The sequence below is a fragment of the Rhincodon typus genome, chromosome 37, assembly GCF_021869965.1.
Source record: "Rhincodon typus isolate 14 chromosome 37, sRhiTyp1.1, whole genome shotgun sequence".
In the NCBI taxonomy this organism is placed as follows: domain Eukaryota; kingdom Metazoa; phylum Chordata; class Chondrichthyes; order Orectolobiformes; family Rhincodontidae; genus Rhincodon; species Rhincodon typus.
In genome coordinates this window covers 13470628-13491732 of record NC_063368.1, presented here as the reverse complement: position 1 = coordinate 13491732, position 21105 = coordinate 13470628, and the positions used below count along the sequence as shown (strand labels likewise).

At 44.5% G+C, this 21105-nt stretch overlaps 1 protein-coding gene across 1 annotated transcript in view; it reads right to left on the bottom strand.

Annotated features, from left to right (window-relative positions):
* Positions 1 to 231: 231 nt before the first annotated feature.
* The window catches only part of LOC109922483 (myosin-binding protein C, fast-type-like), an 80117-nt gene continuing 59243 nt past the window's right edge, over positions 232 to 21105 (bottom strand). The window contains exons 27-32 of the mRNA XM_048617364.1: positions 14813 to 14952; positions 12249 to 12408; positions 9678 to 9814; positions 7128 to 7314; positions 3968 to 4009; positions 232 to 477 (exon numbers count right to left, since the gene is read on the bottom strand). Of these exons, the coding sequence (XP_048473321.1) occupies positions 3999 to 4009; positions 7128 to 7314; positions 9678 to 9814; positions 12249 to 12408; positions 14813 to 14952 (635 nt within the window). The 3' untranslated portion in view covers positions 232 to 477; positions 3968 to 3998. The remainder of the gene's footprint in view (positions 478 to 3967; positions 4010 to 7127; positions 7315 to 9677; positions 9815 to 12248; positions 12409 to 14812; positions 14953 to 21105) is intronic.

The following is a 21105-nucleotide window of genomic DNA, read 5'->3' as shown; positions in this document are numbered from 1 at the left end:
ATCAATGCTGGCCTAGCCAGTGATGCCCACATCCCATGAATGAATTAAGAAAATCTTGTCGGGTTGAGGGGGTGGCAGTGCCTCAAGAACACAGACTTGGAGACAAACGAGGAGAAAGTCACACCAAATTCTTCCAGCAAATTACCGTACAGAACTGAGCTACCTCATCACCAGACAGATATTAGAACTGCTCAAATTTTCTCTTAGAAAGAAAATAAAATGCAACAGAGACATCGTCTAATATCTTTATTTTCACTAAAAATATATTTGGGTGACCATAATACTGTGGAACAGGATAATGCTTCAAATATTAAACGCAGACAAAAGTTGCCATGTCCATTTTGGGGGAAAGGTTGGCGTCGCTCCCATCATCCTTCGCTGCCTGAAGAAAACGATTGCCATGCATTCTGGGAAAGCTGCCAGCAGGTAATAGGGCAAGAGGTCAGATCGAGAAGCACCACCACTTCGAAACATAATCTATGCCATAATAGAAACAAAAACATTCTACTGTCACCTGAGATATATCAACTATAAGAGTGCTTCAGAGATAGTAGGAACTGCAGATGCTGGAGAATGTGAGATAACAAGGTGTAGAGCTGGATGAACACAGCAGGCCAAGCAGCATCAGAGGAGCAGGAAGGCTGACGTTTCGGGCCTAGACCCTTCTTCAGAAAAAGATTTTCTGAAGAAGAGTCCAGACCCGAAGCGTCAGCCTTCCTGCTCCTCTGATGCTGCTTGGCCTGCTGTGTTCATCCAGCTCTACACCTTGTTATCTCTAACTATAAGAGTGCATCAGGATAGTCAGAAGTGATATACCTTGACAGATGTCACCAGGTATTTCTTTAATCTCCTGACCAGAGGCGCAGTGGGGAAAGACCACTGTCTGAGGTCTTCCAGCTGAAGTTAAATGGCGGTCTGTTCAATTATCGGATTCTCCTGGTGCCTCAATTATATGTAAATATAATCCTACACAAGTCAGAGATGCCTTTGGTTTGTTTGCTGGATACAGTCAAACTCCAGCGTCTGTTTGTTTTTCTCATATACTGTACAGAACCAAACTGCTTTAGTGACTTTGTAGGTACATTTTTTTTATGAATAAAGTATATTTTTGAAATAAAGAAAAGGACTTTCTCAAGATAGCCACTGCAGAGGGGCAGTGGGAGAAGGTCACTTTTGTAAGACCTTTCAGCCACAGTGCACCGAGGAACATGTGTAGACCCCCTTGGGGTGACAAGCGATATACATTGTGAATATCAAGGGCATTGAAATTGTATTGAAGGTCTTCATGGTAGAATATGCTGGAAAGTGAAAAGTTTAACTCAACCACGCTTTATGTAATTTTCAATTCGAAATGTCTTGCCCTCAGGTAGCATACCTGACATGGAAAGTATCTTGTAAACGTCAACAGTATTACAATTAATCGTTTGGTAGTACAGAACCTGGGTGATGTTGTAAAAAAAAACCTTTTAATAGGATTTTGCCAGTCAGGTTCGCACAGTGGAATATTTGTGTTTACTAGTTGCTGTGTATGTTAGGGGGTTCTGAGGCAAGGTCACTCGAACTGAAATGGTAACTCTGATTTCTCTCCACAGATGCTGCCAGACCTGCTGAGCTTTTCCAGCAATTTTTTTTTCCCCTGTTTGTGAGTTACAGCATCCGCAGTTCTGTTGGTTTTTATGTTAGGAGGTTGGCTGGATGGCTGGTTTGCAATGTAGAGTGATGCCAACAATGTGGGTGTGATCCCTACACTGGGTGAGGTTACCATGAAGGACTCTCCTTCTCAACCTCTCCCCTCACCTGAGGCGTGGTGACCTTTAGGTTAAACCACCACCAGTTGTCTTTCTCTAATGAGAGCCGTATGGTCCAGTTGGACTATGGTGACTTTTACAGACATTAATACAGAGGGACTTGGTCTTTGCAAACAGAAGGATCTTATATACATACTGTGCCAATTCCAACTCAACAAAATAGACGGTAGCCATGATGTGGAGGTGCTGGTGTTGGACTGGGGTGGACAAGGTCAGAAGTCTCACAGCACCAGACTATGGTCCAACAGGTTTATTTGAAATCACAAGCTTTTGGAGCCTCACTCCTTTGTCAGGTGATTCAATGATTTCTATGTACTTCTACGAAGGATGTATATTTTTAGGGAAAAAAAACCACAGGGATTTTGGTCTGCCCAAAATTTGCTGGTTTTGCAACACAATAAGAGTCGGCCTCAACCTAAGCTTGCCACCTTCGAAGGGTTTATGAGCTAAAACTCACACAGAATCACAACAATCCCCTAGAAAACGTAGGTACTAGTGCACACATGTATTCCACTCTGTCAGCCTGACTGGCAATCCAAAAAAAAAGCAATATGCATCTTATTTTCAACATTACTCAAGTTCTATACTACTAAACAACAAAATGTAAAACTCCTGACATCTACAATGTACTTTCACAGAGACAGTGAAGCTTTGAGTAGCTGCTGCAAAGATGCAATGGGGAAAGGCCATCATCTAAGGTTTTAGCAGCAATTGTGCAGTAGCATGGGGCTGTGCAAACCTTGGGTGTATGTAACCCTACGGACGCTATATTTGACATGGAGTGCATATGGCAAATATCAAGAGGATTAGAATTGTTTCGAGACACCTCAGAACTATGTCCCCCCACCTCCCCCACCATTTTGTTTTGTGCTATGTGGACCTCTGAAGACCGTGCATGGCAACAACTTTCATAATTGGAAGTCAATTTGTCGCCGCGCCGAATGGAATCCAATTCCGAGCAGCTCCTTGGCCGATTAGTGGGAATGCTGCCTCAGATTGCCTTATAGCGGTTTATAAAATCATGAGGGGGGTGAATAGGGTGAATAGCCAAGATCTTTATCCAGGGTAGGGGAGTCCAAAACTAGAAGGCATTGGCTTAAAGTGAGAGGGTCAAAATTTAAAAAGGACCTGAGGGGCAACTTTTTCACACAGAGGGTGGTGCGTGTATGGAATGAGCTGCCAGAGGAAGTGGTGGAGGCTGGTACAATTACAACATTTAAAAGGCATCTGGATGGGTGCATGGACCAAATTCTGGTTGGCATGGATGAGTTGGACCAAAGGATCTGTTTCCGCGCTGTATGACTCTATGACTCCAAATCAGTGACTAGAACTCTTAGGTCTGCCTGAAGCTGCTGGGTGGTGGTGGAGAGGGGAAGATAGAGCAGGGGGAATCAGTCTATAATGAGTCAAAGAGAGGAGTGACTTTGGAAAAGAGGGCTCTGAGCATTGACCCAGGCATTGGAGAGTTTGTAGCAAACACAGAGAATGCTGGAGCAACTCAGCAGGTCTGGCACCATTTTGAATTTGGTATGACTCTTCTTCAGAACTCAGAACAATTAATCATGATGCATTTTGAAGCTTCATTCCAAACTTGAAATATTAATTCTGTTTCTCTCTCCACAGATGCTGCCAGAGCTGCTGGGTTTCTCCAGCATTCTCTGTGTCTGTTTCAGATCGCCAGCATCTGCAGTATTTTGCTTTTATTAGAGGGCTCGTATTGTTAACAAAGCTGATTGTATATAATGAGAGAGATAGTAGGAACTGCAGATGCTGGAGAATCTGAGATAACGTCAGCCTTCCTGCTCCTCTGATGCTGCTTGGACTACTGTACTGATTGTATATAATGGCAGGTCTGAAATCAGATCATGCAGATCTGAGGGAAACACCTTAAGGGAGTGACATAAAAAGGACATGAGTGTGATCAGAGAAATCTTTTTGTAACTACTGTCGTGTGTGACCAGAATCAATGGTCAGAAACTCAACTTCCTGGATGATTTCGATTGGTGGTTTTGATGGCAGCATGCGATCAATTTTTAAAGTATTACCATGTTGGATTGTAGTTACTTTTTAAAATAAAACACAGTTGAAACATTAATTCAGCTAAAGATGGACTAGAGGTGGTTAATATTGAGTAAAAAGGACAAGGAAGTTATTCTTACCATACGGTAGCGGCATTACACAGGGAGCACGTTACTGAGGAACTGTAACAGGAAGAGAAACAGAAATAAAGGTTTGTATTTCATCTCCTGTTCCGCTAGTGCTGAGCTGGTCCTTCAGCATCCATCATGTTGTGGCATGTGTGTACTCTGCCAAGCTGTCCTGTTCTGCAGTTCCACTTGCCTTCCTTAGGCAGCAGTCTCGAGTGGCTCCTGTTTGACTCGGTCTCCTTTCGAGAACGCGACACCCACTCTAACTGAACTCACCATTCGTCAACCTGTGTCCAGCTCCCACACAGTTCAAAGGGAGCATTGGATGGAGAGTGTGATGTGGAAATTGCACACCACCAACAGGTTGTGTGTCTGTGTGACCAGTCAGTTTAACACACACCAAACAGAAGCACAATTGGCCACAATATTCTGGGCCTTGAGGGAGAAAGGGCATTAGAACGGAGGAAAGCTAGCCAATGTTACTCTTGCCGATTGCCATGTTGTCATGGTTGGGTGTGGGCATTAGGTGAGGGTAACAATGGCAATGTGATCAGCTGGCATCAATCTTTTTGCCTTCAATAGCATCACAGAATGGTTATAGCACAGGAGGCAGCCATTCAACCCTTTGTCTCTGTTTTGAACCGACCCAAGAGCAATTCAGCTTATGCCATTCTCTTCAGATTCTTATCTAATCACTTTTTCAAAGTCACGATTGAATCGGTGCCCACAACACACTCAGGCAGTATATTCCAGGTCCTAACCACTCACTGTGCAAAACGGGGTTTTCCTAATGTCACTTTTGCTTCTTTTATTACTCACCTTGTTTAGCGTCCTCTGGTTCTCAAGCTTTCCATCAACGAGAATAGTTTCCCCTATTACTCTGTCCAGACTCAAACACCTGCCTCAAATCTCCTGCCAAACCTCTCCTCTGTGAGATAAACAACTCCGAGCTTCTCCAATCTGTCTAACTGCGGTCCCTCTTGCCTGGTCCATTACTTATAAAAAAATTTTTATGCCCTTCCTAATGCCTTCACATCCCTGGTAAAATGTGGTGTAACAGAAAAATGTCCCAATGTTCCTTCTAAACTTCAATTTAAATGTCTCCAGACAGGTCATAATTAACTTGAATCCTTTCAAGTTAAAGGTAGTGCTATCAAACGAGAGTGTGCACCCCAAAACACATAAACAGTCTGTCCGTCCTAAGAAAGAATATATCATCCATGGAACGTGAGTGATGCTGGCTGGGTCAGCATTTACTGCCCTGATCCTATCCCTAATTGCCCTGGAGAAGTTGGTGATGAGCTGCTTTCATAAAGCTTGAGACAGTATGGACTGCAGATGCTGGGAGCTAGAGTCAATAAACGTGGACCTGGAAAAGCACAGCAGGTTGGACAGCATCTGAGGAGCAGGAAAGTTAATGTCTCTATCCACAATGCTGTTACTGAGGGAGTTTTAAGATTTTGAGCCAGCAACACTGAAGGAACAGCGATATATTTCCAAGTCAGAATGGCGTGTGCCTTAGGGGACAACCTGTAGGTGGTGGTGTTCCCATGTATCTGCTGCCCTCGTCCCTCTAGATGTTCATGGCTGAGAGCGTGGAAGATGCAGTCGGAGGGAACCTTGGTAAATTTCTGCAGTGCATTGTGTTGATAGCATGCACTATTTCCGTTATGTAGCAGTGTTTGAGGGAGTGAGTGTTGTAGGGCTGCTTTGTCCTGGATGGAGTCAACTTCTTGAGGGTCATTGGAGTAGCACTCATCCGGGCAAGTAGGGTGCCTTATATAAGCACAATCAAAAATGATGGACACTAAACCAAAGGTGACATTATTAAAAGAGATAACCAACAGCCTGGAATTCAATAGTTCTATCAGTAAATAGTGACCAGGAAGCAAAAAAATAAATCCAGTTCATCCATCCCTTCCTTGGTCTGGCCTGTTATTTGACTTCAGAATGATAACAATGGGATTGACCCCTAACAGCCTTCAGAATTGCTCTAGGCCAGCTAGTCAGGACACTGGCTCAACACCATCATGTCATTGAAGGCAAGAAACGCCACCCAGACCACATTCAATCCACGACAAAAGAAAGCCTGGGATTGCACAAATTTTTGTAAGGCTTTTATATAGGTTCATCACTACCTCACTGCTTCTTTTATGTTTTGAAGCTCTTGTATTAAAATCTTGAACCCTACTAACTTCACTTCTACAACCTCATCATCCTGAAGTGCTGCTCTCCATTTCCTGCAAACTAGTCCTTCAGCCAAATCCCACTGCTTTTCCACAGAAACGAGTTTGCTATTGACACACTCTCTGGATCTATTCTTCCCTATAGTGATTACCACTCACCTCGCATTTTGTCTTGTGATCATTAATCTCCCTTGGCCTCCAGCCATTCCCTGACCTCCTCTTCTGGTTTCACTTGATCTTTTTGCCACCATCAATTTATCTTCATCTTCTTGCCTGGTGGCAGTTAACAGAGGGAAGGGAGTTGGAGGCAAGGGCGGTGTTGATTTTCAGAAGGCCCCATCTTGCCTGTTATTCAGATTGGGGCAACTGGAGACCCCAAGTTAGCAGACAATCAGATGGAAAATTCAGTAAAACGTGTGAATGACACATTTCTCTCCTCCTGTCGGTTTCAGAATGGAGATCCAGTACTGTCTTATGATGGTTTCATACTGGTTTTTCCCTCGTTTCCAGTTGGGAAACTAGCTGCCTTCCTGGCCCACTGGGCAGGCAGGTATTCAGGGAGGTGGCAAGCTGAGGGCCCTGAGTGGTTATTTATTGGCCACTGAAGAGCCTCAATTGCCGGCGAATTGAGAAAAGCATCCATAGGGTTCTTGCAGCACTGTGGTAACGCCCCTGCCTATAAGCCAGGAGGCCTGGGTTCAAGCCCCACCTGCTCCAAGTGCATGTCATAACATCTTTGGGCAGGTTGGTTGGAAAATATGTTGAGTAATTAGTATGGGAATATCAGTAAGTCATCCATGAATTTTCTTGTCCTTTCTACACCACAGGTTTCCCTTCAGCTCTGTGGAAGAGTCATATCAGACTCAGAATGTTAACTTTGTTTTCTCCAGCATCTTCTGGTTCTACTTCCATTCAGCCCACCTCCTGAGCCATCAGCAGGACTGGTGCAGAACACACGAAGCAAGATAACAAATAAGGGGTCATACCTCTCACTTCAAGTTTACATTCGACCTCATCTTCACCCAGGTCATTTATTGCCTTGCAGGAATACATTCCTCCATCAAAGGAGCTTGGCTTACGGATCTGCAGTGTCAAAACGCCTTGGTTGTGATGCATCAGGAATTTGGGATCATCTACGATCGCCATCTTGTTCTTCATCCAGATAATCTTTGGCTGCATTTGAGAAAAGAAACTAGGATCACTTCCATGAAGACACAGAAGCAAAGAAAGTTACTATAGACCAGTAGCAACACAGACTCAAACAATACAAAGGATTGGCATTTCTTGATTTGACAGAGGTGTTCAAAAACATAAGAGCCGTAAGATTTACCTTTTAGGACTTTATAAAATTATGAGGGGCATCAATAGGGTGAAGAGTCAAGGTCTTTTCCCCAGGGTAGGGGAGTCCAAAATTAGAGGGCATAGGTTTAAGGTGAGAGGGGAAAGATTTAAAAGGGACTTGAGGGGCAACTTTTTTGCACAGATAGTGGTGGATGAATGGAACAAGCTGCCAGGAGACGTGGTGTAGGCTGGTACAATTACAACATTTAAAAGGCATCTGGATGGGTAAACAAATTGGAACGGTTTAGAGAGATATGGGCCAAATGCTGGAAAATAGGACTAGATTAATTTAGGATATCAGGTCAGCATGAACGAGTTGGACCAAAGAGTCTGTTTCCATACAGTGCTGTACAGCTCTATGACTCTACGTCAAAGCAGTCATAGGCTATTTGGCCCATCAAGACTCTCATTTTGTCACTGAACGGGATCACATCTGATCTGACAATCCCCAACTTCACTTCCCTGCCTTATATCCACAACCCGTTATTCCCTTACTGATTAAAAATCTCTATTTCAACCTGGAATATACTTAATGACCCATACTCTTCAGCACTCTGCAGTGAAGAATTTCCCAGGATCTGGAATGTGCTGCCTAAGAGTGTGGTGGTGCCAAGTTGAACCAAGGCATTCAAAGAGGATTGGACCTTTATCTGAAAAGGATGAATGTGTAGGGTGACGGGGAGGCAGCAGGGCAGTGGCATGAGGTGAACTGCTCCTTCAGAGAGCTAGCACAGGGATCATGGGCTGAAAGACCTCCTTGTGTGCTGTAGCCAATCTATGACCCGACCAGCCTCCCCAACCTCCCCAACCTCCTTTGACATGTAATTCATTAGAAGATCCCATAAACCAGAACGAGACAAACAGCTGGATGATGAGGCTGAAATTGGACAGGGGAAGGGCTGCAAATGAAGATTCACCTTTATTTTCCATTGTACCATACACCTGATATTGGACTGAATATCAGAATGATGACAGAAACCTAATGGTTATGGACCAACAACTGAGCACATGAGTTCAAAACAGAAGAGCCTGCACTGGGGTGTTAGCCTAGTGTTTGTGATTTAGTCTCTAGAATGAGGCTTAAACCCTCAAGCTCCTGGCACAGAGCACACGCAACTGAGCAACAGTTGCTACAGAAGAGATTACAAGTCCAACATAAAGTATGGCACTGGAGTTATGCCCAGGCCAGAAAGATTTATCCTTGCAGTTTTCCCTGCCTCAAGGATATTTATGAACGAAGCTGCATTTCAAAACACAATCTGACAGCCCTGGGGTGCTGTGACTGCTCTTATGTGGGTTAACATCAAGGATTTGTTCTTAATCTTTCATGGGATGTGTGGTGTCACTGGCAAATTTGTTTCCCATTCTTAACTGCCCTTAACTGGGCGGTTTGCTGGACCAATGCAGAGAGCAGTTGAGAGTCAACAGCATTGCTGTGGGTCTGGAGTCACTTGCAGGCCAGACCAGGTAAGGATGGCAGATTTCCTTCCCTAGAGGGCATTAGTGACCCAGATGGGATTTTATAACAATCCATAATAGTTTCATGGTCATCATTACTGACACGAGCTTTCAATTCCACATTTAATTAACTGAATTTAAATTCCACCCACAGCGGTGGTGTTTTTGAACCCATTTGCGCAGAGCATTTAAAAAGAAAACAAAGTATTGCCGATGCTGAAAATCTGAAACTAAATTTAAAGTGCTGGAGAAACTCAGCCAGGTCCAACGGCATCTGTGCAGAGTGAAACAGAGTTAACATTTCAGAACTGGGACATTCTGTATAAGAGTCGCACCAGGCTAGAAACATTAATTCTGTTTTTCTCTCCACAGATGCTGCCAAACTCACTGAGCTTCTCCTACACTTTTTGTGTTTTCCTAAAACATTAGCCTGGCGATCTCGTCCAGCATAATTAGCAGAATGTTACCATCTCTCTTTAACAATCAAATGTGAAATAACTTGGTCTGACACTAGAGATAAGCAGGAGCGATTCCTTTCAATTGAACTCCATGCATAAGGTGTGAAGGGAAAGGGGATTTGTTCCATTAGAGCTTTTGCATTCTGAACAGATGAAAAGGACCTTGGTCCATTAGGCTCTGAAATGAAGAGTGACTAGGAAAGAGTGTGCGCTCCTTTGGATTATTACAGCTAAACTGGTAATATATTTCGAACCACTTGTCTTCAACAGTAAACTTACTTTAGGAAAGCCTCGGACAGAGCAGCTCAGCTTTGCTGTGTAACCTGCTATAATAGAACGATCCAACAGAGGCTGCGTGAATTTCGGTGCCTGGTTAAAGTCATGTTCCTTGAACGGTGGGGCAATGTAGGTCTTGCCTGTGAGGGAGATAGTGAAGAATTAAGACGCAATCCAACTGAGCCAATTCTGTTTGGTGTTTTTCATCACCCACTCTGTCCCATCACAGTTAAGGTGGCAATGGTGGGGAAATGAGCAAGAACTGGGTGACCTGTCCTCAGATACCCAATTGTCCCATCTCCAGAATCATGTGTTACGTGCACATCATCCCGCTGCTTTACATTATGGTGTGCTGATACACCCAATTACACCAGGATATGCAGCACATGTCTTATGGTGTGACCAGGCAGGGCAAGGTCACTTGTGGTGTAGTGGTAGCATTCCTGCCTCTGGATTAGAAGATCTAGGTTCAAGACCCACCTCCACCAAAGATGTGTAATAATATGTCCAAATGGGTTAGCTCAAAGCGCGTGGAACCCAGCTTTGTCCGTAGCTTAGTCCATCCTATGACCTTCCCAGCTTCATATATGATACTGCATTTAAAATATAAGTATCAGGAACGTTTCTTCATGTTGCATTTGGGTGTCTATTGAGAGGGAGCCTTTAGAGAGCAGTGGGCACCACAGAGGCTGGTGTAAATCATCCCCCTTTGAAAATATTTTTGATTCACTAAGTTGTTGTTCTAGAAGGTTCTGTTATTCGCTTGTTGCTTCTGTTACACTGGCCCACTGGTGATGTTGAACCTGTTAAAGTTGGCTACTTTAAGAGCTATCACATTCGGGCACGTTGTTTACAATAAGACAAGAACTTTATCCTTATGTCTAAGGTGTGTTGCACTTAATCTGGGAATGTGTTCAGGGGCTGCGTAATGGAAAGAACAGTCACATTGTCAGCACTTCACAGATGCCAAGTGCATTCAAATATTATTTCGTAGCGAAGAACGGCAATTAATAGTGGGCAATATATGTTCCTGCCACGGGATATGGGCAATGTTGCAAGGCCAGATCTTATTGCTTATCCTTAAGTGCCCTTGAACTGAGTGGCTTGCTCTGCCATTTCAGAGGATAGTTAAGAGTGACCAACATTCCTGGCTAAGGAGGGAGGCAGAGGTTATCAGGGGTAGACTACAATCAGAGTAGCCATGGTCTTGTCGAATGGTGGAGCAGGCTTGAAGGGCTGAATGGCCTGCAGCTTTCGAGTTGAATGTTTGCGTTGCTGTGGATCTAGAGTCACATGTAGGCCAGACCAGTTAAGGAAGAAAGATTTCCTAAAGGACATCAGTGAAGCAGAAGGGTTTATATGAAAATTGATGATAATCTTATCGTCACTTTTACTGAAACTAATTTCAAGTCCAGAACTATTCACAGAATCCCTACAGTCCGGAAGCAGGCCATTCGGCCCTCAATCGACCCTCCAAAGAGTATCCCACCCAGATCCACCACTACCATCCTATCCCCGTACCGACATTCGCCGTGGCCAATCCATCTAGCCTGCACATCTCTGGACACAACGGACAATTTAGGATGGCCAATCCATCTAGCCTGCACATCTCTGGACACAACGGACAATTTAGCATGGCCAATCCACCTAACCTGCACATCTATGGACTGTGGGAGGTTAACTGAAACTAAAATTTCACCAGCTGTTATGGTGGGATTTGAACCCACTTGGTTGGGAGATGATTAGTGTCAGGACAGCATGTACTCTTCTCTGCTCTTCTGGGGGCTCAGCTGGTCGTATCCCCACCTCAGCATCAAGCGTTTCTGGGTTCAAATCCCACTCTGGGGTTTAAGTACAAACCTTCAAGCTGACATTGCAACACCAATGGAGATGCTATCTTTTTAGTGTCAGTAAACAGACGTCCCATTCACCAGTTTTGAAAGATATTAAAGATCCCATGGCAATATTTCAGAACACAGCAAGGGAGTTATTGCTGATGCCCTGGTCCAATACTATCCCTCAACACAACATCACAATACAAACAAGCGACCTCATCATTATCACATTGCTGTTTGTGGGAGCTTGCTTGGGTAAATTGGTTGCTATGTTTCCTCTGTATCAGCAGGAATTACCTCACAAAAAGTACTTCATTGGTTGTCAAGCACTTTGAGACATCTAATGGGTGTGTAAAGTGCGACATAAATGTACATCATTCTTTCCCTCTTCAGAAAAAAGTGCCAGAGAACCGCTATACAAACAGATAAGGCCTGTATTTAATATCTGCCACACCTGACAATGAAACAGTCCTTTAGTACAGTACTGAAGAAGCAGCCTAGATATTTGCTTAAGTCCTAGAGTTGGGCTTGAACCCACAAGATCCTCTCAAAAGCAAAGCCTTGAACTAAGCTGAAATAATAGACAACAGCAGCTTGTGTGTGAAGAGAGCCAATGCTGACACTGTGGGAGGAAAAGCATAGCAGACACAGGGAAATATCCTCTACCAGGCAGTGTATCAATTCACCGAGAGATAGGGGGAGCTCCCATGACGAGGGAAGGTTTAATCCTGTCACTTACTCTCTTTCTGGATGTAGGCCGTGTTCTTCGACGTTCTCGGGCTATCACTTAGGCCACAGATGTTCTCACTGAAGACACGGAAGTAGTACTCATTGCCCATGATCAGGTCAGAGATGGTGTATTGGGGTTTGCGGTTATGTTCATACACAGTGAACCATTCCTGAAACCAAATGGGGAAAACTCATCACTATTTTCTCAGTCAAAGTCAAAATCCACCTAGGAAATATCTCCTAACTAAATATCAGGAAGATCGAGGCCGTTGTCTTCTGCCCCCTACTTCTTGACTCCTTTCCTCCCACTGCCAACTGTGCCAAGTTGAACCAGATGCTTGCGTGGTGTCATTTTCACCTCAGACCTGAGCTACTGACCACGCCACCACACAGACTGCTCACTCCCACCTCCGCAACATTGTCCGACTGTGTCCCTGCCTCATCATTCACCCCTTTGTCAGCACTCAGACACAGTCCTAGCTGGCCTCCTACATTCTAGGCTCTGTAAACCTGGGCTCATCTCAAACTTCTGCTGCTGTTTTTTTTCACTTGTACCTAGTCATCTTCACCTGCGCTGCGCTTGTTAGACTCCTGTTCTCAATTTTACAATTCACCTCCTGCTTTACGAATCCCTCCATGTCTGCTCCGCTCCTCCAGCCACACCACCCTCAGGGTGACCTACACCTCATCCTATTCTGACCTCTTCGGCATTCCTGATTTTAATTGCTCCACCACAGGCAACTATGTGTTCAGCTGCCTGCCTCCTAATCTGTGAAATTCTCACCTTAACCCTGTCTCTCTATCTCCTCTAAGATCCACCTCTGACCAACAGATAGCAAGAACTGTAGATGCTGGAGTCAAAAATAACACAGTGTGGAGCTGGAGGAACACGGCAGGCCAGGCAGCATCAGAGAAGCAGGAAAGCTGACGTTTCGGGTCGGGACCCATCTTCAGACCCTTCTTCAGATCCTTTTCAGACCCTTTTTCTGACCAAGATTTTGGCAATTTGTCCAATATTGCCCTATAGGGTTCAGAGTGAAATGTTGCTTTCTAATACTTGGCGTTAAGTGGATCCCAAGCCAAACATGGAAGTTTAAAACTAGATGCAGATCTTTTTCCAGATAGTTGATTTATTCACAGAATGCAGCATTACACATGCCTTCCACCCACCTACCACACTGGGTCCCAGACATCTTTCTGTATCATCTTTTGAGCAAAATAAGTAAACAATTAATTTGGGGGGAATATGCTGGGTGTTGGGTAGTGTTGTGGAAAAGAGGGACCCAGGGGCTCAGGTACATAATTCTTTGAAGTTTATGTCATATATAGGTAAGGTGGTTAAGAAGGCAGTTAGCACGCTTGTCTTCATTGCTCGGTCCCTTGAGTTTAGGAGTTAGGATGTCATGTTGAGGTTATACAGGACATCGGTGAGGCCTCTTCTGGCGTACTGTGTCCAGTTCTGGTTGCCCTGCTATTGGAAGGATATTATAAAGCTGGAGAGGGTTCAGAAGAGATTTACCAGGATGTTGCTGTTTATGGAAGGTTTGAGTTATAAAGAAAGGCTGGATAGGCTGGGACTTTTTTCACTGGAGTGTAGGAGGATGAGAAGCGACCTTATAGAAGTTTGTAAAATAATGAGGGGTATAGATAGATTTAATGGTAGTTGTCTTTTCCCTAGCACGGGGGAATTTCAAGTCTAGGGAGCACATTTTCAAGGTGAGAGGAGAGAGATTTAAAAAAGTCATGCGGGGCAAATTTTCTACACAGAGGGTGGTTCATGTGTGGAATGAACTTCCTGAGGAAGTGGTAGATGTGGGTAAAATTACAACATGAAGGTAAGTACATGAATAGGAAATGTTTGGAGGGATATGGGGCAGGAGCAGAGAGGTGGGACTAGTTTGGTTTGAGATGATGTTCGGCCTGGACCGGTTGGACCGAAGGATCTGTTTCCGTGCTGTATGACTCTATGTATCTGCTGCCCTTGTCCTGGTGGAGGTTGCAAATTAGGCAGGCGCTGTCAAAGGACCCTTGGTGAGTTATTGCAGTGCATCTTGGAGATGGTACACACTACTGTCACTGTATGTTGCTGGTAGAGAGAGTGAATGTTGAAGATGGTGGGTGAGGAGCCTATCAAGCAAGAGCTGCTTTGTCCTGGACAAAGTCGGGCATCTCGATTACTGTTGGAGCTGCTCTTGTCTAGGCAAGTGGGGGGTTTTCCATCACTTGATGGAAGTGACTTATAACTTGTGCATTGTAGATGGTGGACAAGCTTTGGGGAAAGCTTTCAGAAATATTCCTTAGCTTCTGTCCTGTTCTTGTAGCCATTGTATTTATATGGTGAGTCCAGTTTAGTTTCTGGTTGATGATAACTCCCAGGATGTTGATAGTGGAGAATTCAGCAATGGTAGTGCCACTGAATGTCAAGGGGGCAAGGGTTAGAGTCTTTCTTGGTGGAGATGGTCATTGCCTGACAACTCGTGTAACAAAAATGTTATATTGCAGAGGTGCTACCTTCAAGACCTCAGCTGTGTGTCATTATATTGAGATACCCACCTGCCCCATCCACCCACTCACCATAGTTTTTTTGTCGGCTTTCTGAATGGTGTAGCCAGTGATTTCCGTGTTGCCGCTATCCTTTGGTGGGGTCCACTCTATACTGGCATTGAATCCCCAGACGTCTACAATCTTCAGGCTCTCTGGGGGCCCAGGCTTATCTGAAACAGATTCAGATCGAAGAACAAACGTTACAGAAGAACCAGCAGTTGACATTCAAGAGAATGAAAGGAAAGACCTATTTGATTCTCAGCAGTAGTCAGTTTATATGAAAGCTCGGGGAACTCCAGCACTGTCATTTCTGATTCAGAAGGTTGTGGGTTCAAGCACCTCTCCCCCCATCCCACAAAAGCATAAGTTGATAGGATAGTGTCATGCTGAGGGAGTGCCATGCTGTCTGAGGTGCCAGCTCATTGTCATGATGTTAAACAGAGGCCCTCTCTGGTTTTGCAGGCGGTCTCTAAAGACCCCATGGCTCATTATAAAGAGCTGTAGAGAGTTAGAGTCATAGAGATATACAGCATGGAAACAGACCCTTCGGTCCAACTTGTCCATGCTGACCAGATATCCTAAATTAATCTAGTCTCATTTGCCAGCATTTGTCCTGTATCCGTCTAAATCCTTCCCGTTCATGTACCCATTGAGATGCCTTTTAATTCCCAAAATGGCCTGGCCAACATTCATCCCTGAAGCAACATTACCAAAAGCAGATTATCTCATCACAAATCCTGGAATTGTGTACCAACTGGTGCATTTATAGTACTATAGAGACTATAATCCCAAAATGTACATTAACAGGATGAGGGTGTCGCTGGCTAGGTAGTGTTTATTGCCCATCCCTAATTGCCCAGAGGTGAGAATAGAGTCAACCACATTGTTGTGGGCCTGGAGTCACATGTCGGCCAGACCAGGGAAGATGGCAGTTTCCTTCCTCAAAGGACATGGGTGAACCAGATGAGTTTTTCCTGACAATTGACAATGGGTTCTTGATCATCATTATTATTAATACCAGATATATTTTTATTGAATTCAAATTCCACCATCTGCCATGGCAGGATTTGAACCCAGGTCCCCAGAATGTTATCTGGGTCTCTGGATTAACCATCCAGTGATAGTACCACTCGGCCGATGCCTCCCCATGTCTTGAAAGAACCGTATAAATGCAGGTTTGTCCTTATACCAGGCAGTAGCAGAATAGCTTTCCATTTGCATCTACTGCATTTCCCCTCCCTTTCCAACTTCCAGTCTCTCGCTATTTTGCTGCTCTCTCGTGTTCAACATTCATTTCATTCAGATGCCCTCCCTCCATCACAGACCAGCTTCTTATCCAAATCAATTGACCCAACCCCCAACCTATCCGGAACACACTTGCAGCTGATAGAAGTTGTTAATAACATCTGGAATTGAAAGGTAGCCACAAAACCATCCATTGCTGTTAAAAACCTACCAGGTTCAGTTATGCCCCTTTGGGAAGGAAATCTGCCATCGTTATGCGGTCTAGCCGATATACGAGTCCAGACCCACAGCAAAGTGGTTAATCTTTAACTGTCCTCTAATAATGACCTAACATGCCACTCAGTTTGAGAGCAATTAGGGATGGTCAACAAATAGGGGGCCTTCTCACTGTCACCTACATCTCGTTGATAGAATAAAATAAAGCACAGAGAATAGGGAGGGTGTGGAGTATTGAGGTGAATAGCTTCGATACATTGAAGGAGAAACTACAGGAAGATGTCGTTGTGAGTCTACCTACAGCACGTGGACTACAGAGGTTCAAGAAGGCAGTACACCACCAGCTTCTCATGTGTAACTAGGAAAGGGAAATACTGACCCAGCCAGTGATGCACACATCCCACAAGTGAATTAAAAAAAAAATCAAGGGCAGGAGTCCACTCGGCCCGTTGAGCCTGTTCCACCATTCAATACAATCATACCTGACCTCGTTACACTGATTCCTGCTTACCCCTATAAACTTTCACCCAGCCCTTATTTACCAAGGATCTATCTACCCCTCCTTAAAAATATTCAAAGACTCTGTTCCTCAAACGGTTTTAAAGCAGAGTTCCAAGACACTGTGAAAAAACAGTTCCTCTCATCTCTGCCTTAAAGTGGTAACTCTTCCCCCCACCCACCACCACCGCTCTATAGTCATTGACCCCTTAATTTTAGAGTCTCCCTCAACAGGAAACATCTTGTTCACTGACCCGTCAGGGTTTTAAATGTTTCAAACATGTCACCTGTGACCCTCCTAAACTCTAGTGGATAACAAGCCTTGCCAGGACAATCTTTCCTCAAAAGAAAACCTGCCCATTCTAGGCAAATCTTGGCAAACCATTTCTGAACTGCTTCTAACATATATATCCTTCCTTAAATATCGAAACCAATACTGTGCATGGGTACTTCAGATGCGGTCTGTCTAGCATCCTGTATAACTAAAGTATAACCTCTCAAATTTATTGTTCGATTCTCCTTGCAATAAATAATAACATGCCATTAGCTTCCTTAATTTCTTACTGCGCTGCATTCTAATATTTTGTGACACGAACATTTTACAATTCATGCACCCAGATCCCTCCACACCTCAGAACTCTGCAATCTCTCATCGTCTGGACTAGAGGTTTCTTCTAAAACATTCCTACCAAAATGGACAATTTCACGTTTTCCCACATTACACTTCCTCCAATCACTTAACCTGTTTATAATCCCTTTGTAGCCTCCTTGTGACCTCTTCGCAACTTACTTTCTGACCTATCTCTGCCTCATCAGCAAATTTAGCAGCCACAACTTCCCATCCCTTCAGCCAAGTCATTTTTTTTTGGAAATTGTAGCAAAAGTTTGCAGTGTCAGCCCTGACCCCTGTGACACACACCTTGCAGGAGAAGGGAATGAGAGAATATGTCAATAGGGTGAGATGGACCATAAACACCATGGATGTGTGTGGGCTGAATTTCCTAGTTGCATTCTCTGTAATGTCATGGAGACTATCTGGACACGGAGGTCACAGTGGGATTGCCAAACTCCCCACAGGATCAAACAGATCTAATCTCTTCAGACATGAAGTCTAATTGTTTGGGAAAAGTAAGACATGGGTGGGAAGGCAAGTCCTTCAAGAGTGGAGTGACAAGTCTGCCAGTGAGGCTGTTAAACTTGAGGCGGAGAGTCTGGAGCCTATTGCCAGCAATGAACATTTGAGAGCTGTCCTCTGTCATCTGTCAGTACTGGGGAAGGCTACAGCCAAGGACACCACATGTGACTTGTCGACCGAGTAGAATCAAATCTTCCACAACTCAAGCTACTCTGCAAATAGATCACCTGCTGGCTTTTTTAAGCGTTTGACCTTTGGGATTTAGATGCCCTGTCAGTCACAGTTGGGAGTTGGGTGGGGGGGGGGAGGGGGGGGGGGTGTGCAACTAGAGGCTGGGGCATCTGTTTTTGCGAGATCTTTTGAGCTTTGGAATTGCCCCAAAATTTCCTCTATGGGAAATGAGAATGTTTCTTCCTTCGCGTAATTCCTTGGAATTTTACAGGATCGGGCTTGGCACACAGGGATAGTGTGGAATTACTGACACATGCCTCTTGTAAAATGAGCTTGACAGAAAGACTATCACAAGACTGGCATCAACTGTGCTATACCAGGGGAAAAGATGGGTAATGCTACAGAGATGGGCATGTTGAGCGGATAGGTGGATCAAAGGGTGTAAGTCCCAGCAAAAGAATCATAACTGCAGCGTTTTAAATGAGTAACGTTGCAGAGCGGAGAAATACTCAGATAGAATGATGTCGCACATCCCAGATTTCCTTCACCCAACTATGGCTATGCCTCGAGATGCTCTGGGTCTGTGGTTCCCTCCAGGAGCCTCTCCACCTCTCTCTCTCCTCCTCCTTTAAGCCACTCCTCAAAACCTACCTCCATGACCAGACACTCGATTGCTTGACCTAAAGTCTCCTCGATTCTGGCTCGGTGCTGATCTATGCCCCATTTAATGTCAAGGTACTACATAAATGCCATTCCTTGTTGCTCAGCAAGGGTTATGTTGGGGCTGTGGATATGTCAGAAAATGTTGTGCTGCGAGGTGCGAAGTTTAGAGAGTGTTCATGAGTGTAGGGAAGCGTTACGCTGAGAGGTGCAGGGTATATCAGAGAGCGCTGTGTGAGGGGTGGCTTATCTGGGCATAAGCAGTGGAGATGATGTCAAAAACAGGCATAGCTCCAATTCTATTTAATCCCTCAAATCACGCCCAGTTAGGAAGCTCAATTAATTCTCTGTCAGGCAAGTAAACTAATCCCCTCTGGCTCCAAGCTCCTGACTTCATTCCTTCAGCTGAAGAATTATTAGGTGTCATTTATACTCAGGTCAACTTTGTGTCAGGCCTTTTTCTTGTGACTCTGATTATACTTCAACAGGTTTCATTCATCTCAGAAAGTTCCAGAATCTTGGCCGGGGTGGTACTGAGTCTCCAGCCTACAGTGGGAACATGTGCATCGCAGGCTCTGCCAGCATTTATTGCCCTGTCCCTAGTTGCTCCTTGAAAAGGTGGTGGTGAGCTGCCTCCTTGAACTGCCGCAGTCCACACGCTGTGGGTTGACCAACAATGTCCTTCGGGCGGGAGTTACAGGATCATAGTTTAAGGATAAGGGGTAAACATTTTAGAACTGAGGAGATGAGAAGAAATGTCTTCTCCCACAGAGAGGTGAGACTGTGGAATTCTCTGCTAAGGCCAAAAAATTGAATGTTTTCAAGGGGGAGTTAAATATAGTTCTGAGGCTGAAGGGATCAGATGGGGAGAAAGGGGGAATAGGAAATTAAGTTGGATGATGAGCCACGAACATATTGAATGGCAGAGCAGGCTCAAAGGGCTGGATGGCCTACTCCTGCTACTATTTTCTATGTTTCTTTGTTTCTTAACCCAGCAACAGTGAAGGAAGAGTGATATATTTCCAATGCAGGATCAAGAGTGGTTTGGAGGGGAACTTGCAGATGGTGGTGTTCCCATGTATCTGCTGCCCTTGTCCTTCAGGATGGTAGCAGTCTTGGGTTAGGAAGGTATTGTCTATAATCCTTGGTGAATTTCTATGTGCCTACGTATTTCCAGGTTCCCAGCATTACAGATGTTGTTATAAAGTTCATTTCGCTGCAGCGAAAGGTTGCATGAGCCTGGTTTTTGCCCCTTGCTTCTCTACCAACTAAATCCTCAGGTTTTACTGGAACCGTGGAAGGAAAGTTTCTGGAGCATGCAGCAGCTGCATGTCATTCAGGAACAGAAGGAAAAATTTCACTGCAATCTCTCCACTATCTCAACTAGTCTCTCTCTGGTCCCTCCTCTCGATTTTTCTGTTTGCTCTTGTATCTGCAACACTGCAGTTTTGCAACTCTCATCTTCAGTTTCAAATCGCCCTGTGGCCTCACCCTTGTCCAGTCCCCACAACCCTCTATTCCCCTTCAATTCTGGTGGCTAACACATTCCTGAGACTCATTAGTCCACTGTTGCTGGCTCTGTGCCTTCAGCTGCTTGCGCTCCGAGCTCTGAAATCCCCTTGCTCGGCTTCCCTACCTCTCTCATTTTAAAACATTCTTTAAAACCAACCTCTTTGACCAATGCTTTTGGTGACCTGGCCAGATATCCCCTCCTTATGGTTGCTGTCCAATTTTGAATCACCTGTGAAGTGACCTTTACTTGGGTAAAGGCACTATATAAATGCAAGGTGTTACACAAGTCTCAAATTAATGAATTTTGCTGAACGCATCAAGGGATTGAACAAGACCTTAGCAATGAACAAATTAGGAGCAGGAGTAGGCCATTCTGTCCCTCTGCCATTCAATAAGATCACAGATAATCTGACTTTGACCTCAATCCCATTCCCCCTACTCCCACATGCATCATTTCTTGACTGTCAAGGAGTCAACGAATAGAAGCTGGTCCCTTGATGACATGGGATGCAAACGCAAATTACAACTGATTAAAGATTAGCATTTCATTGAATGTTCTACGACCGTCCATCCCCTGAACAGTTTGTGAAATTTTTGTGGTTAGCCAACGTCCAATTCAGATATTGAAGAGAAACCCAGATCAGCATGGATTGGTTAGGCTGTAGCTATGCTGTCTTCGCTAAAGTAAAACAGATGTGACAACGTCTAAGAAGTTTTGTTGCAAATTAATTGCTGCAAAATTGTTTGCTGCAGTGCATTGTTCAAATAGACTGCTGTAGATTATTGTAATGTATTGTTTAAATAGGCTCTGTAGACTGTCTACTGTAGTGTGTTGCTTAAGTAGACTGTCTGGTGTGGTGCCTTGCTTAAACAGACTCCATAAACG